This window comes from Mixophyes fleayi, chromosome 9 (assembly GCF_038048845.1).
Source record: "Mixophyes fleayi isolate aMixFle1 chromosome 9, aMixFle1.hap1, whole genome shotgun sequence".
Lineage (NCBI taxonomy): Eukaryota > Metazoa > Chordata > Amphibia > Anura > Limnodynastidae > Mixophyes > Mixophyes fleayi.
The window spans coordinates 100,044,875-100,063,711 of NC_134410.1; the positions used below are offsets into that span (position 1 = coordinate 100,044,875).

At 42.8% G+C, this 18,837-nt stretch overlaps 2 protein-coding genes across 3 annotated transcripts in view; both read left to right on the forward strand.

Annotated features, from left to right (window-relative positions):
• The window catches only part of PSMB7 (proteasome 20S subunit beta 7), a 979,390-nt gene that overhangs the window by 306,494 nt on the left and 654,059 nt on the right, over positions 1-18,837 (forward strand). The window lies entirely within an intron of this gene.
• The window catches only part of NR5A1 (nuclear receptor subfamily 5 group A member 1), a 170,486-nt gene that overhangs the window by 64,496 nt on the left and 87,153 nt on the right, over positions 1-18,837 (forward strand). For both annotated transcript variants that reach the window (XM_075184712.1, XM_075184711.1), the window contains exon 4: positions 14,204-14,850. In XM_075184712.1, coding sequence (XP_075040813.1) covers positions 14,204-14,850 — 647 coding nt within the window. The remainder of the gene's footprint in view (positions 1-14,203; positions 14,851-18,837) is intronic.

Below are 18,837 nucleotides of genomic sequence, written 5' to 3' on the forward strand. Positions count from 1 at the left end.
TGTTGCTTTATATACATTATTAAGCATTGCATACACTGTTATCTGTTGCAAAATTATCTTACAGGAACACTTGTGTGAACACAATTATTTTATAACTTCTTTGAAATAAACAGATCAACTGGACTTTATTGTGACATTTGCACAGTACTTCTCTTTGGATTTTTTGCTTGCCCACAGACCTAGACACACATCTAGCTTGCAGCTTTCTCCAAAAAAAGAAAATAGACACATTTAGGTACTCTGCAGTTCACATAGATGCTACAGCACAAAACCAAACCCGTTTACAGTGTGCATCTAGGGGTACATGTATTAAGCTCCAGGTTCATCAACACCCGCGAGTTTCCCTTTACAAGGCAGCGCCGCTTTAAATTTAAATGCCGAAGACGCCGAACTCGCGGGTGTTAAAGAACCCGGAGCTTAATACATTTACCCCCTAGTGTGTTTGTAAACTTAGGTCCAATAAAAGCATGTCTGATTGGTTTGGCTGGGTACCCAGCATACAAAATTTCTCCCAATGAGATATCCTTAACAATTTTACCAACGGTTAAAATAAAAAAGTCCCTATCATCATGCCAGTTCATGTGTACACACTAAACACATATTACATGATTTACCGCCAGATCTGTGCTCTTCATCTCTTATAACCGTCGGCTGAATAGATCGTGACTCTGCACACTCCATAGAGATCTATAGACACTGACGGTTGTGTGTGCATACACACTGCATAATTAGAACGACATTGTTCCATTGTTAACCAAGATTTTTAGTCCGGTTTAAAAATCAAATGAAACGATACGATGTGCTTTGGAACGATAATCGTTCATTGTTGTAGTGTACACACTATTGTGATATCGGGCGGAGTGCTCATTTATCGTTTAATTGGTCCGATAATCGGCTGATAACACGGTACTGTGTACCCAGCCTTACTATAGTTTAGTGCAAATTCTGTACCTAAATCCCAAGTTAATAAAAGAGCCCTTCTTTTTAATTTACTTTGTACTACATTTTGGAAACATGTGTCATAGTATGTTTTACAGGATCTGATCTGAAACATATCTTAGTATCTGAAACTCGTTAATAGTGTTTAATGTCTTGTTTCATTTTTATGGCAGGCTAAATGTTATTAAAATCCTTCCTTTGCTCAGAGGTCTCTTCCCTTCCTGTGTGGCTGTTCTAGAATAGGCTCCCGTGATCCAACCAAGCTTCCTCCACTTCGGGAACTAAGAGACACAGGGAAATTAATTTTGCAAAACTTGGCAGTGTAATATTATACTCCCATAGATAATGACACATTCTTGAATCTACATTTAGGATCCCAAACCAGCTGTCCCATTTTTAAGCTGAAATAGTTAATCTTCTTCTCTAAATCTTTAGTTTATGACATGTAATATGTTGAACATAATGCTGCGTAGTGGGACTGCTGACAATGCTGCACAAAAAAAACTATTCTATTTTCGGCAACGGAAATTGTATCTGATTCAGGTCTAGTTTGAGTTGAAAATAAAAGAAACTTATTTGCAGAAAAACAACCACATCTTCAGCACTGATGTTTATAGTGTACCTGTTGCCTACTCCAGGGAAGCATTGGTGGCACTATATAAATAAATGGTGATGATGATTGTCCTTACGGGCTTTATATAATGCCCCACTGGATCACTGCCCTGCTGGTGCTTGAGTTCCAGGGAAATGCACCCTGGAGCTGTTCTTAATGGGGACTGCAAAATTCTAAGGGGGGGTATTCACTTGACTGTGAGATTTTTTTTAATACCGCGTTAAGTCATTTTAACACTGTTTTTTTTATCAATTTCGAGTGGGTTAACTTTACCCGCGATTCAATTCCATTTTTAACGCTCCTTTTTTTCATGAAATGGTCCTCTCGCACTCCAGTAGAAGGTCTATTGAAAGTATAGGGTGTGCCAGGGGCAGCCGCCCTAAAAGCTATTCAATTGTTTTCGAATGCAGCGCATTAAACAGGCCAATATGCTGTTTTATCTCGCACCTCTTTGGGGTGTGATAAAAATAAAAAACCTTTGAAAACTATTTGAAATCATGTAATAATGAGAAAAAAAAAGATAAAATATGTTTATCACTAATGCCTAACAAGTAAAAGGTAATTTTCTTGTGAAAAAAAAATGAAATAAAAAAAATAAATAAATCAATAATTAAATAAATTTATGTATGTTTTTGGTACAAATATGTATGTACTCATGTGTTTTGACATGGTATAGATGATTCTATAGTAAAAAATAGTTAAATAAAAAATATGCTAAAGAAAGTACTGTAATGTAGATATTATCAACTAGAATGGTTGTGTAATGCAATCTAATGTATGCCAATCCTTTTTATTGTGTTATACATGACCACATTAAAACTCCCCTTCACTCCCCTAAAAACTTGCAAACACAATCATTAACGCGCGGGGACAGCGTTCCCTCTTTTTCAATTGAATTGCACGAGTTTTCATGCTGTATTAACTAAAAACGGTCGGTGTACCAGTTAAAATCCTCGGGTGATTTTTTTTTTCTTTTAACGCGGGGCGGGAAAAAAATATCTTGCTTCAATTGAATACCCCCCTAAAGCTATAATCCACAGCATATTTGGTTGATTAATAGCGTTAAAACATCTGAAAAAAAAAGTGGCGAATTTCAATTGAGGTAAAAATCTCCTTTAACAGTGTGAATTAAAAATGTGTGTTGATAAAATCAAATTCAGTCTATTTTTTATACAGTTTATTATCATGCTTTTTAGTCTGCAATAGAAGCAATATAATAATTGTAATAAAAATTAATGAACTAGTAACCTTTGAAAATGAAAACTCATTACTTTTTAAAACTGTGCATCAACTTCCTCTTGCTCCACAAAGTATACTGTGACACAAAGCCCTGTTCTGTTAACCCCCCAGCTCACTAAATGTAGATTCCAGACAATAGGCAGCACTCAATGATCCAAGTAAATATGATGTACTGCTGTATATAAGAGCTTGTTCACACGGCTTGGAAATCATGCATTTAACATGCATTTAATGTGTTTTAATGAAGCGATAGCCAACACTCGCTGACACCAGGGGCTACAAAAAATAATATGAAGTGAATTGACCTGTGCACACACGCTTTGAGAATGCATCGTGCTGCATTGTGTACATTTTTACTTTGTCTACAGCATTGACAGTAACTCTTCGCAACGTTACAGAATTCTTTGGAAATACCTGGCAAAGCACAGTGCAAAGTGCATATTACATAGAACACACTATGGTGCTATGCGCCTTTGAGATGCATTAATGAACACATGTTAAAGCTCCCCAGAAGCGAGATGAAATTATCTATGTTTCAATGAACAATGTTTTTCAATGCCTGTGTTTATGTGGCCTAAGCAAAGAAAGCAGTCACATAAACAAACAACGCTAAATAAGTTCGCAATGTGACCGCTATGAAAAATACACACATGGATATATAAATAAATATAGCATTTTAATATACATTAAATAAGCACACCAAACCATGGCATATGACGTCCACTAGGAGTCCCATTAGATTACTACCTGTAACAATATTTCATTACATTATATCACCATTTATTTATATAGCGCCACTGATTCCGCAGCGCTGTACAGAGAAAGCATTCACATCAGTCCCTGCCCCATTGGAGCTTACAGTCTAAATTCCCTAATATACACACAAACAGACAGAGATAGAGAGAGAGACTAGGGTCAATTTTTGATATCAGCCAATTAACCTATCAGTATGTTTTTGGAGTGTGGGAGGAAACCAGAGCCCCGGAGGAAACCCACGCAAACACGGGGAGAACATACAAACTCCACACAGATAAGGTCATGGTCGGGAATTGAACTCATGACCCCAGCGCTGTGAAGCAGAAGTGCTAACCACTAATCCACCGTGCTGCCCATGATTATATGATAAATATCATATTCATTGTTAAGACCCTTTGGTTCCTAAGTACAATAATGTTTAATCCTTCATTTTAAATGTGAAATGTAGCAAAGCAGACTGGTTATGCTAAAACAATTATGGGATGAAACATATTACTTTACTTTACATTACTGGCATTTTCCCTTCTGACTTCAAACATGCACCCATCTCTCCTATTCTCAAGAAACCATCTCTTGATCCTTCATCTCTAACCAAATACTGCCCTACTGCCCCGATTCTCTTCTTGCTTTCCCATGTTTGCCATGCCTGCTGCCTTGGTTTCACCATTGACTCCATCCTCAGCTTCACTTCATACATCGATTCCCTCAAGCAGTGTTGCCAGCTCCACCTTCTAAACACTGCCTGAATGCGGCCCTTTCTCACTTGAGAAGTTACCAATAGAGATGCTCAGGCTTGGTTTTCTGAAAACCGAGCCCACCCGAACTTAGGGGATCTGAGTACGCTCGCGAGCCGGCTCATTACTTTTGCGCGCCCTCGGATCTGAATCGAGGCAAAACGTCATTGTTCCGTTATTGGATCTCGCGGGTTTTGGATTCTATAAGTATCTCCCTCCCCCGAGAAGATGCAGTGCCATTGCTCATATAGAAACAGGGGTAGCAGTGTTTTTGTCACTCTCCAGTCTCCAGTGACATTGCTCAGTGCCATTGCTCACACAGAAACAGGGGTAGCAGTGTTCTTGTCACTCTCCAGTCTCCAGTGCATTGATCAGTGCCATTGCTCATACAGATACAGGCAGGGGCGGATCTAGAAAAATGCTGTACCCGGGGCGATTTAAGGGGGGGGCGATTTAGGCCCCGCCCCTTTCTAACATCTTAGGCTGCCGACGGCTGCACACTATGTGCAGGTCCGGCCAGCCGTGACAGGCAGGGACAGTGTGCTGCCCGGCTGCTCTGATTGTGTTTTAAACACAGTCAGAGCAGCCGGGCAGCACACTGTCTGTCACTCACCGGACTGTGAGTGCTTCTTCCCGGACATTTAGGAACCGTGGACGTCCTCTATCCTGAGGGACTGCGCATGCGCAGCCCTTTCCAAACCTTCAGTGTATGTTCCTTTAACTTAATTGGCAGATCAGGCAACCTCCCTATATTAAGCACCTGTGGTCAACACCACGTTGCCTGATCTTGGAGTCTCATTCCCCATGAGTCTCTGAAGGTGTTCCTGTGTTTCCTTGTTTATTCAGCTCTGCTGATTCCTGTGGTTTCCAAACCACTTCTACCTCTGTGGTTTCCAAACCACTTCTGCTACTGTGGTTCCCATACCACTTCTACCATCTACTGAATCATCGTGACTGTGAGCTGATTCCTATCCGCTGCCTCCGTGCACTACAGTCTTCTAATCACTTCAACTCTACCATGTATCATTGGGACTGTTAGCTGATGCCTATCCGCTGCCTCCGTGCATTACAGGCTTCAACCACATCCACTCACCTGTTCATGATTGTGACTGCCAGCTGATTCCTATCCGCTGCCTCCGTGCACTACAGGCTTCAACCTGCAACTCGTCTGTGTTTCATCATCGTGACTGCTAGCTGATTCCTATCCGCTGCCTCCGTGCACTACAGTCTTCAACCTGCAACTCGTCTGTGTTTCATCATGACTGTTTGGCTGATTCCTATCCGCTGCCTCTGTGCGCTTCAGTCTTCAGTCCTTGTCAACGCTCCCGTGTTTCCTTGAGTCTGCCTCCACTATTGCTACCCGCTATTCTCCGTGATCAACAGTGCCTGTTCAACTCTGCTCTCCCGTGTCCCATCGTTACTGCACCTGCTGGTTGCTATTGGCTACCTCCGTGTTCCCGCAGAGACCCGCTGCTGCTACTCCTCAGCACTACTCATCCATCTACTGCTGATCCGCTCTCCACGCTTTCCTGTGTTCCCTGCTGGTCTACCTTCCCGTGCGCTGCACCTACTAGACCACCGCTTCACCCATCCAGGGACTTCGCCTCCTGCCGGCCTCCTGCCGTTCAGGTATCTCTGCACTCCTGTCTGACTGCCTCCTGAACCACGGTATGCATACTTCTCATTGACTGTGCTGTGTATTGCATACCTTGCTGGACTGTGTTGGTTCTCCTCTGGAGTGTGCTATCCGCTGAGTCTATTGCCATCATTGACTGTGTTATCTTATGCTGGACTACTTCAAGAGACTTTCTATATTGGCAGTATTGTTCAGTCATTTATACATTTATATTGTGCATATTACTGTGGATCAAAGTCAAGGTGCCCGTGTATATATTGTGTTGCAGTCTCTCCCCGTGCACCTCCTCACATATATATTCAGTGGTACAACTTGCTAGTGGCAGACCACTGACTCCTGTTTACAGTTTCACCTGTTCCAGTATCCTCTCACATAGCAGTGGTACAACTTGCTAACGCAGACCACTGACTCCCCGGATATCTCCACTTGGATTCCATTCCTTCACTCAGACAGCGGTACAACTTGCTATCCGCAGACCGCTGATTCTCATCACCTCCTCGTTTCTGTTGGACATTCCTCCTCACTATAGCAGTGGTACAACTTGCTACCGCAGACCACTGACTACCTTCACGTGTCCTTTGTCCATACAGTTCCTCGTGTATTACTACCTCCATATTGCCAGTGCTGCTAGTCATAGACTTTCCTGAGCATCTCATCATCTGCTATTTCCTGTTCCGTGATCACCCTGCTACCAGAGTACCATATTACCACCTATACTGCTCTGGTAAGCCTATCACCTGGTGATCCCTGGGTAAAGACTCCTAGTGCCCGTGACAGTAAGATCAGGCCATGACAGACCCAGATACGGAACCTACTGCTAAAGAGATGCTGCAGCATCTGGTCAGTCGTGTGGAGCAACAGGATGCTCGCCAACAGCTGTTACTTCAATGTTACCAATCGTTAACCTCCCAAGGAACATCTGGACAGACTGTTACAGCTAGTATTGAAGCTCCTGTGCTTTCCTCCGTTTCCCCAGTGCCATCCCAGGTGTCTACAGCTCCTACGCTTCACCTGCCTACTCCGTCAAAATATGACGGGGACCCCAAAACTTGTAGAGGTTTCCTTAACCAATGTTCAGTCCATTTTGAACTCCAACCTCAAAATTTTTCTACCCATCGTTCCAGAGTGGCCTATCTTATCTCATTGTTTTCTGGACAAGCCCTGGCTTGGGCCTCCCCTCTGTGGGAAAGAAACGATCCAATTCTACAAGATAGTGCCAAATTCATTTCCACGTTCCGAAGTGTGTTCGATGAACCAGGTCGTGTGACCTCCGCTGCTTCCAGCATTCTTCGTTTGCGACAAGGCTCCCATACAGTAGGACAGTATGTCATTCAATTTAGGATCTTAGCCTCTGAACTTCAGTGGAACACTGAAGCATTAGTTGCCGCCTTCTGGCAGGGGCTCTCCGATAAAATTAAAGATGCACTGACTACCCAAGAGCTTCCTTCGTCACTAGAAGATTTGATCTCTCTTTGCCATCGTGTAGACATGAGATTTCGTGAAAGAGAATCTGAGAAAACTACTTCTGCTAAAGCACCTCTTCGTTTAAACCCTCAATTTCGTCCAGTTTCACCTTCTGTGATTCCCATGGAGATAGGACGTTCCAAATTATCTTTAGAAGAGAGGAAACGAAGAGTAAAGAATAGACTCTGTATCTATTGTGCTGATTCCACACATATGCTCAGTTCTTGCCCTAAGAAATCGGGAAATGCCAGGCCCTAACTAGTTCTGGAGAGGTGAAGTTAGGGTCCCTGGAGTCCTCTCCATTGTCTATGAAATCTAAAGTCTGCGCTTTCGATGTTACGATTTCCTTTGCTACTAAATCCTTTGAGTCACAGGCATTGATTGATTCCGGAGCAGCAGGAAATTTCATTTCTAAATCACTAGTGAATCAATGGTCCCTACCAGTGATCACTTTAAAAACACCCATTACTGTGACGGCTATAGATGGATCACGTCTCATCAATGGTCTCATCACCCAGAGTACGTCTCCAGTAACCCTTCAGATTGGTGTACTACACCATGAAGAAATTTCGTTTTTAATTCTTCCTGTTACGACAAGTCCGATTGTCTTAGGCCTTCCATGGCTTCAATGTCACTCTCCCCAGATTGACTGGCGCACCCCTCAAGTTACGTCTTGGGGGCCTGAATGTCACCATCGTTGTCTCTCTCAAGTTATTCCTCTTAAAGTACAGCAATCTTCCATCTCATCTTCCTCCCCGGGACTCCCTCCTCAGTATGCTTCATTTGCCGATGTGTTTGATAAAGCTCAGTCTGAACGTCTTCCTCCTCATCGTTCTTGGGATTGTCCGATCGACCTTCTACCTGGCAAGACTCCTCCCAGGGGTCGGGTCTATCCTCTCTCGTTACCTGAAACTCAAGCCACATCTGAGTACATACAGGAGAATCTCCAGCGTGGGTTCATTCGACCTTCCACCTCTCCCGCTGGAGCTGGGTTCTTCTTCGTCAAAAAGAAGGATGGATCATTACGCCCTTGTATAGATTTTCGTGGACTCAACGCCATTACTATCAAGAATCGGTATCCCATTCCGCTGATCACTGAGCTATTTGATCGCATCAAGGGAGCTCGGATATTTACTAAGTTGGATCTTCGTGGTGCCTACAATTTAATTAGAATCCGTTCCGGTGACGAATGGAAGACCGCGTTTAACACCAGAGATGGGCATTACGAATATTTAGTAATGCCCTTCGGGCTGTGTAATGCCCCCGCGGTTTTCCAGGGTTTCATCAATGAGATCTTTCGGGACTTATTATATGTATGTGTCGTTGTCTACCTGGACGACATATTGATCTTCTCACAGGACCTGCCTTCTCATCACCAACATGTGGCAGAGGTCCTCTCCAGACTACGGAAAAACTCATTGTTCTGTAAATTGGAAAAATGTTCATTCGAGTTACCCCAGATTCCATTCTTGGGGTATATAGTTTCCGGAGTTGGCCTGAAGATGGATCCAGACAAAGTAAATGCTGTACTACATTGGCCTCAGCCAACTACTCTTCGTGCCATCCAGCGTTTTTTAGGTTTTGCCAATTACTATAGACGCTTCATTCAAGACTTCTCATCCATTGCATCTCCCATTGTGGCCTTAACTCGGAAAGGGGCTAATACTAAGCAATGGTCATCTGAGGCTCTCCAAGCCTTTCAAATCCTCAAAGAGTCCTTCTCGTCTGCTCCCATTCTGCGACAACCTGATGTGACACTCCCCTTCTTCCTAGAAGTAGATGCCTCTAATGTGGGCTTAGGAGCTATTCTCTCCCAACGCTCGGAGCAACAAAAATTACATCCTTGTGCCTTCTACTCTCGGGGTCTTCTGCCCGCAGAGAAAAACTATACTATCGGGGACAAGGAGTTGCTGGCCATCAAAGCTGCATTAGAGGAATGGAGATACTTGTTGGAAGGAGCTCGCCATCCGGTGACGATCTTCACGGATCATAAGAACTTGTCATATTTGCAATCTGCTCAATGCTTGAACCCTCGTCAAGCAAGATGGTCTCTTTTCTTTTCCCGTTTTGAATTAATTATAACCTTCAAACCAGCTGCTAAGAACAAGAAAGCTGACGCTCTATCTCGAGCTTTTGTGACGTCCTCTGATGTAGAAGAGGTTCCCAACCATGCTATTCTAGACCCCAAATGTATTTCTCTGGCTGCTTCATCCACCAAAATGCTACCATTTGGGAAGACCCTCGTGCCTCCTACTCTGAGGAGGAAAATCCTTTCGTGGTTCCATGCCTCTCGTTTTTCTGGACACGCCGGTGAACATAAGACCTTTGAGATTCTCTCTCGTAGTTACTGGTGGCCTTCAATGAGGAGAGACGTCAAAGAGTTTATTGCTTCCTGTGATTTATGTTCTCAGTTCAAATCCTCCCGCAGAACTCCAGCAGGGTTGCTGCGACCACTACCCATTCCGTCCAAGCCTTGGACCCATATTAGTATGGATTTCGTTACTGATTTGCCACCAAGTAAGAATCACAATACTATTTGGGTAGTGGTAGACAGATTTTCGAAGATGGCTCATTTCGTCCCTCTGTCCGGTTTACCTTCCTCGTCTACTCTGGCTGAACATTTCATTAAAGAAATCTTCCGCATCCATGGATGTCCGTCTGAGATTGTGTCAGATAGAGGAGTACAATTCGTTTCCAGATTCTGGCGGGCCCTTTGTAAAACCTTGGGCATACGATTAGCACTCTCATCGTCTTACCATCCGCAATCTAACGGACAAACGGAACGAGTCAATCAAGATCTTGAGACTTTTATTAGGATGTTCTCTTCAGCCAACCAAGACAACTGGGTAGAATTGCTCCCTTGGGCTGAATTCGCCCATAACAACATGTACCATGAGTCATCATCCAAAACTCCATTCTTTGTGGTCTACGGTCACCATCCGTCTTTTCCGGAATTTCCTGCCCTCCCGCCCACCCAAGTTCCTGCTGTGGAGACTGCTTGTCAGACCTTCAAAAATATCTGGTCTCAGGTCAAAACCTGTTTAAAGAAGACATCTAACAAATATAAGTCTTTCGCAGATAAGAAGAGGCGGGCTATTCCACCACTAAAAATTGGAGATCGTGTCTGGTTATCTACCAAAAATATTCGTTTGAAGGTTCCATCTATGAAATTCGCCCCTCGTTTTATTGGTCCATATAGGATCATTCAAGTTATCAATCCAGTATGTGTTAAACTTCTTCTTCCTAAGAATCTTCGGATCTCCAATGCCTTCCATGTGTCCTTGCTCAAACCTCTCATCATCAACCGTTTCTCGACTCCTTCCTCAGCACCGCAGCCAGTTCAAGTTCATCAGGAGGAGGATTTCGAGATTACTGAGGTATTGGATGCAAAAATTTCGCGAGGAGTCCTCCGTTTCCTCGTTCATTGGAAGGGCTTTGGTCCTGAAGAGCGTTCATGGATCAAAGCTGAAGATCTTAATGCTCCTGCCCTTCTGAAGAAGTTTTATTCCAAAAATCCGGACAAGCCCGGTTCCAGGCGTTCTGTGCCCACCTTTAAAAGGGGGGGTACTGTCACTCACCGGACTGTGAGTGCTTCTTCCCGGACATTTAGGAACCGTGGACGTCCTCTATCCTGAGGGACTGCGCATGCGCAGCCCTTTCCAAACCTTCAGTGTATGTTCCTTTAACTTAATTGGCAGATCAGGCAACCTCCCTATATTAAGCACCTGTGGTCAACACCACGTTGCCTGATCTTGGAGTCTCATTCCCCATGAGTCTCTGAAGGTGTTCCTGTGTTTCCTTGTTTATTCAGCTCTGCTGATTCCTGTGGTTTCCAAACCACTTCTACCTCTGTGGTTTCCAAACCACTTCTGCTACTGTGGTTCCCATACCACTTCTACCATCTACTGAATCATCGTGACTGTGAGCTGATTCCTATCCGCTGCCTCCGTGCACTACAGTCTTCTAATCACTTCAACTCTACCATGTATCATTGGGACTGTTAGCTGATGCCTATCCGCTGCCTCCGTGCATTACAGGCTTCAACCACATCCACTCACCTGTTCATGATTGTGACTGCCAGCTGATTCCTATCCGCTGCCTCCGTGCACTACAGGCTTCAACCTGCAACTCGTCTGTGTTTCATCATCGTGACTGCTAGCTGATTCCTATCCGCTGCCTCCGTGCACTACAGTCTTCAACCTGCAACTCGTCTGTGTTTCATCATGACTGTTTGGCTGATTCCTATCCGCTGCCTCTGTGCGCTTCAGTCTTCAGTCCTTGTCAACGCTCCCGTGTTTCCTTGAGTCTGCCTCCACTATTGCTACCCGCTATTCTCCGTGATCAACAGTGCCTGTTCAACTCTGCTCTCCCGTGTCCCATCGTTACTGCACCTGCTGGTTGCTATTGGCTACCTCCGTGTTCCCGCAGAGACCCGCTGCTGCTACTCCTCAGCACTACTCATCCATCTACTGCTGATCCGCTCTCCACGCTTTCCTGTGTTCCCTGCTGGTCTACCTTCCCGTGCGCTGCACCTACTAGACCACCGCTTCACCCATCCAGGGACTTCGCCTCCTGCCGGCCTCCTGCCGTTCAGGTATCTCTGCACTCCTGTCTGACTGCCTCCTGAACCACGGTATGCATACTTCTCATTGACTGTGCTGTGTATTGCATACCTTGCTGGACTGTGTTGGTTCTCCTCTGGAGTGTGCTATCCGCTGAGTCTATTGCCATCATTGACTGTGTTATCTTATGCTGGACTACTTCAAGAGACTTTCTATATTGGCAGTATTGTTCAGTCATTTATACATTTATATTGTGCATATTACTGTGGATCAAAGTCAAGGTGCCCGTGTATATATTGTGTTGCAGTCTCTCCCCGTGCACCTCCTCACATATATATTCAGTGGTACAACTTGCTAGTGGCAGACCACTGACTCCTGTTTACAGTTTCACCTGTTCCAGTATCCTCTCACATAGCAGTGGTACAACTTGCTAACGCAGACCACTGACTCCCCGGATATCTCCACTTGGATTCCATTCCTTCACTCAGACAGCGGTACAACTTGCTATCCGCAGACCGCTGATTCTCATCACCTCCTCGTTTCTGTTGGACATTCCTCCTCACTATAGCAGTGGTACAACTTGCTACCGCAGACCACTGACTACCTTCACGTGTCCTTTGTCCATACAGTTCCTCGTGTATTACTACCTCCATATTGCCAGTGCTGCTAGTCATAGACTTTCCTGAGCATCTCATCATCTGCTATTTCCTGTTCCGTGATCACCCTGCTACCAGAGTACCATATTACCACCTATACTGCTCTGGTAAGCCTATCACCTGGTGATCCCTGGGTAAAGACTCCTAGTGCCCGTGACACTGTCCCTGCCTGTCACGGCTGGATCCGCCCTGGATCCGCCACTGGATACAGGAGAGGTAACAGTGTTCTTGTCACTTGACAAAAATTGACTAGAAATGATTGGAAATTAATGTTATTGAGGTTAATAATAATGTAGGGATAAAAAAGGAGCCAAATTATGTGATTTTAGCAAAAAAATAAATAAATAGGGATTTTAGGAAAAATCGGGATCCAAAACCGAAACCAAAACATGCGAGGGCGGTTTTGCCAAAACGAAAACACCAAGTTAATCCAGATCCAAGACCAAAATCAGAACACGGGGGTCAGTGAACATCTCTAGTTACCAAACACCTTATCTATGCTCTCATTATCTCCCACCCTGACTACTGCAATCTCCTGTTCTCTGGCCTTCCCCTCACCTGTCTTCTTTTCTTCAATTTGTCCTAAATGCAGCGGTGAGTCTAATCTTCCTTTGATTATGGTAAATCTGGAAGCCTTCTTGTTAGTTTGAAATATATTATTCAAGTGTTTTGGATGGACAGGGACTTGTCCCTTAATGGTTGATTTGGCAAAACTGGTTATAAAAAAATAAATGGTTGCTTTGCCTTTGGGTTTATAATGACAGTGACACTCGAAGGGGGAAGAGTCAATTCTGCGCCAGGTTTCTCCGGAACTTCCATGGGGACACCGATATTATGGCTGGAATTTCCTCTTTCATTGGTCCTATTTTGTAAGAGAATAAGCATTTGAATTGGATCTATTTAATCCAGGATAGGTTTGAGTTCAGGAGGTCTGCAATCCCAAAGAAAAGAAGCCAGCACAAGACATTTCTTAGCTTTTTGTTGCATCAAATGAACAGAACAAATCTCTGGAAGTCCTCATTTAATATATATAGGAAAGGCCCTAGATCAGTTTGGAAAAAATAAACATCTTTAATGCTACATCTTGACCTACACGTCCACAATATATGCTATTTCAAACAGTTTTCCAAAAGCTAATTGAACAGTGTTCAATGAAAACTCATTGCACAAACAGCAGAAATGGAAAGGGTTATACCTAGGGATGATGAAGAAGAAGTCAGGAATTTAAATTCAAGATTTAGAATAAGCAACATTTTGATATGTGTTGGAATATGTATGGCGTCAGATATTGTGGAGACCTGAGAGTGTGATAGGTTTCATGCCAGGTAAAAAGTCATCAGTGAGTCAACAAGGGATTGGAGGTGTACACAGAGGAGTGCACAGATTTGTCATATGCACATTATGATTTGCCCAGACAGCAGGGCGATCAAACCATAAGGGAGTCATTCACAGCTGCTAATATCTGAATGGTGGCAAGAAGCCTTTTGTTAATTAATAGAAAATGCTTCTATATAGCAAAAGGTTAATATTATTTTATATTTAATGACGGGAATTCTCTGACAACAGTGGTAACATTGGCATCTTCTGCTCTTACTTTTGTATAGCTGTGCGTGCTGACCGAATGCGAGGAGGACGTAACAAGTTTGGGCCTATGTACAAACGGGATCGTGCATTAAAGCAGCAGAAAAAAGCCCTGATACGTGCCAATGGCATAAAACTGGAGACTGTCCCACAGATTGTGTCCCCAGCTCAAAATGACTACACAATCTCCAGCAACATTCATACTATTCATCCTGTATGTAAGAACTTGCCTTCAAACCCAGATCCCATGACGCCAGTTGAATATGATCGAAGCCCCTATGGACCTCCACCATTGGAAATGACTATGCCCAACCACACCCCTCTGTCTGGTTACCACTATTCTTCATTCCAGAGTCGCACCATCAAATCTGAATACCCTGAACACTACACAAATATACATGATCCAGCCACGACGGGAGCTTATGTGTATCCTGATCCCTATACTAGCAGCTCTCCACCAGACATACCTGAAGTGATCCTTAAGCTATTACAGCTGGAGCCAGATGAGCCCCAGGTGAAGGCCCGGATATTATCTTGCCTACAGCAGGAACAGAGCAAGAGCCGGCATGAGAAGCTCAGCATGTTTGGTTTGATGTGTAAGATGGCTGACCAGACTCTCTTCTCCATAGTAGAGTGGGCGAGGAGTTGCATTTACTTTAAAGAGCTGGAGGTAAATACTTTTTTATTACATTATCAGATTGGCCTGAGTTAACTAAATGTGAATTAAAGTGGAAGATGTAGACATTTTGTAGGATCGTTGAATTTTCAGCTTATGAATTCACTAGGAACTAGGGACCTCACCAAGGATTGATGAACTTTCTGATATTTCTTTTAAAAGCATTTGATGTTTTATCTGAAAGAGTATATTTTAAAGAAGGCAAGATTTGTACACTTTGTGGCACATGCCTCAGCGAGCTCACTAGTTCCTAATGAATTGGTAAGTTGAAGTTAGGTACAAGTGGCCACTACCGTGAGTAATTGATGGGTCAGCAATGTGATATTTGTAACTTTGCGCACTGGTTACCAAAATACTGGTTACATAATGAATGTAAATGTTTATTTCCACTAAGGATTGAAGTTGAGGACCACTGATAATGACTTTAGGTAGTGATAAAACAAGACATAGGGGTATATTTACTAAACTGCAGGTTTGAAAAAGTGGAGATGTTGCCTATAGCAACCAATCAGATTCTAGCTGTCATTTTGAAGAATGTTCTAAATAAATGATACCTAGAATCTGATTGGTTGCTATAGGTAACATCTCCACTTTTTCAAACCAGCCGTTTAGTAAATATACCTCATAAGGTCATCCTGGTGCATACAATTTGGGCACACAGCTACATGTTCTTATTCCTACAGAGGCATTAGAGGATGGCACAGGAAAAAAAATCACAAATTTAATTTAAAGAAAAATAGTGTTGTTATGGTTGACTTCCATAGCTTGGATCCATAAAGACATCAGAGAACTAAGTAGAAATGCATCAGTTGCCATATTTAATGTATAATAGACATATGTACCATGCAACAATACAAAAGACTAGAAAGTAATTGATGTATGCCTGGGAACATGCACAGACCTTTGCTTCTGCTAAGATCATTCCTGCTAACTGCCATTTTTTAAATGGTTAAAACCTTGGGCTAGATTTACTAAGCTGCGGGTTTGAAAAAGTGGGGATGTTGCCTATAGCAACCAATCAGATTCTAGCTTCCATTTATTTAGTACCTTCTACAAAATGACAGCTAGAATCTGATTGGTTGCTATAGTTAACATCCCCACTTTTTCAAACCCGCAGCTTAGTAAATCTAGTCCTTGAGTTATTAAAGCTTTACAAGTGGCACCATGCCATAAATATACTTGATTACCTTTAAGGGGCAAGTGAAGTATTTTTGGGGGCAGTGGGAGGAGGTAGAAAGTTTACGGGGTATATTTATCAAGCGGCAGTTATGAAAAAACCCCGCATGATTCTTGGCGGTTTGCCGTTACTTTCTAAAATGTCAATTTTTATTAAAGAGTAAACCTGATGGGCCTCTGTCTTAAATACAATTGCAGTTTTACAAAATTATGGCAAACCGCTGATTGGGTTTTCATACCCGCTGCTTGAGAGATATATCCCTAACGCTTTAAAAATTTCTCAAATAAAAACAGTCAATTATTATTATTATTTCTTTACTTATAAAGCACTACAAATTCCATAACACCGGATATAGTAAGCAAACCACAAATACATGAGGTAATTGCGCCTAGGTACGACAGATAAGTGTGATTAACACACTGCCACTATGCATTCCTCCTGATTTCAGTATGTGGAATAGCAGCAGTTGGAAGTGCCAACAAAAAAGTAAATTTGTCTCTGCTGGCTCTTATCTAGCTCTGTCCTAACATAATTATATAATACTACCTAGAGCCACCATCAGGGACTAGGAGACCTGGTGGCTTTAACACATTAACTGATTTTTGTTATGTTCCTCAATGACTTATAGATGCACCTTTTTTTGCTTCCAATATCAAGCATTTGGATAGCCCCCGACTACAAATTCTGCATTTACTGCTTTTACTTGTCGCTTCAGCCCGCCTCAAATGGCTCAACTCTGCCTTGTCATTAAAGTGTGCTGGGGGCTGAAGGATCTCAACTGGTTTACATGCCTGGGACATATCAGCTGTATTGAGGGACATCTTTGCTGTCTCTTCAGTTCTTCCTAAAGTAACCACCAGGAAGAAAACACTTTCAAGAATATTTACTAAACTGCGGGTTTGAAAAAGCGGCGATGTTGCCTATAGCAACCAATCAGACTCTAGCTGTTATTTTGTAGAATGCACTAAATGAATGAAAGCTAGAATCTGATTAGTTGCTATAGGCAACATCTCCACTTTTTCAACCCCTACAATCCAAGCAGCGTGTCTTATTTTTAATGTATTCTCATTATATTTTCATGTGTTCCAAATGAAACCATATGATGTGACAGCCTTCCAGAAGGTACAACTTTGTATCACTTTTTCCAGGTGCTGCCTATCAAATCTGTTGTAGTGAATGAGAGCAGGGAGTGAGGGAGGATGTGAAAGTGTAGAGGCTGGCTACATTTTCCTGAGATAAATAGAAGCTCTAATGTGTTCTTCGATTCTACCAAAAGACAACAGAAGATATAATAACAATTCCCTTATGAGTGATTCTTACAATGAAATGCACATAATGTATTATCTATGGATGTCTCTGTTATTGTTGGAACCATTTATTTTTACAGAACATGACAATGATTTGATAGGTAAACATTATTTTTTTTTTTAGCAGTTTGAAGGTAATGCACCAATCACCTTTTACAACAGTACAAATAATGTGTGACATACATATGCAGGATAGTCTTTATAGTGGTGTATGCAGTGTATCTTATTATTAAGTTGTGTGCTATGCAGAACAATGTGCTTTATTTTGAGTACAATGTGTACACTTTAAAATGTTCCCAGAAGCTTCAGCTGATCCACTCTTGCCTGTTAGTCTTTTAAATCAGAACTAATCATTCCTTTCAGTCATCACAAAGACAGAGAAAAGAAATTGTTAGTATAAACATTTAACTGTTGCAGTGACATGAATTAAATAAATGTATTACTGATCTCTCTTTCACCATTGGACCATACTTGCCAACCTTTGACAAGTGAATTCCGGGAGATCCCGGGCAGGGGGCGTGGTTGGAGGGTGGGAAGGGGCGGGGTGCTGCAAATCGCGTCATTTTGGCCCCACCCCCGCGATTAAAATGTCGTTTTGTCATGGGGGGCGGGGCCAAAATGATGTGATTCACCGCGATTCGCGTTTTTTTGACAGCTAAATTCCAGTATGCGGGATACTTATCTGACGTACTCTTATTTCGTGAGTCTCTCGGAATGTCCAGTATGCATTGGACACCATACTTCCTCTTGAAATTTATTCTAGGCCCCAAAGATGTCTGCCTCCAGCTGACAAATAGATCATTAACCTTACTGTTACTTTGGAATGTTGGAGCCTATTCCTTAGAGATGTCATGGTCTGCAATCCCTCAATTGTACATGGTGCTTGCTTGCACAAGAATCTATCTGTACTAAAATGACTGCTACATTAGTTTCCTCAATAGTGTTTTACCATGAACACAGCTATACCTTGTAAGGGCGTTTGCAAGGGATGTAGCTGAAATGTTCACAGTTGTCAACACCATAATGTCTACACAGTCATAATGTCGACACTGTTATAAGGTCGACAGTCATAATGTCCATAGGTTCATAATGGCGACACAGTTAAATGTCGACATGTAAAATGTCTACATGTTTGTAAAGTCGACATTCAAAATGTCAACATAAATCACTAGATTTAAAACAGTAATACAAGAGCGAAAAAAAGGACATTTATGTTTTAATGTAAAGATAAAATGGCGTCCCCCCCAAAAAGCTTAACAAACCCTAGTGCTGCCTCACTTAGGCTGGTACTAGCAATATCCGGGGGACAAAAAGCATGAAGTCCCCCCCATTTTACTATTACCAGTACTAGCCTTTGCCAGCCTAGGCAGGTGGCACTATAACAAGGAAACCCCCTGCGTGGATTCCCCTTGCCATATTGCCAAACCAGCCCCAGGCTGGTCAGCACGGGATAGAATGAACAGGGCTGGATTTACATGTTGACATTTTAATTGTGTA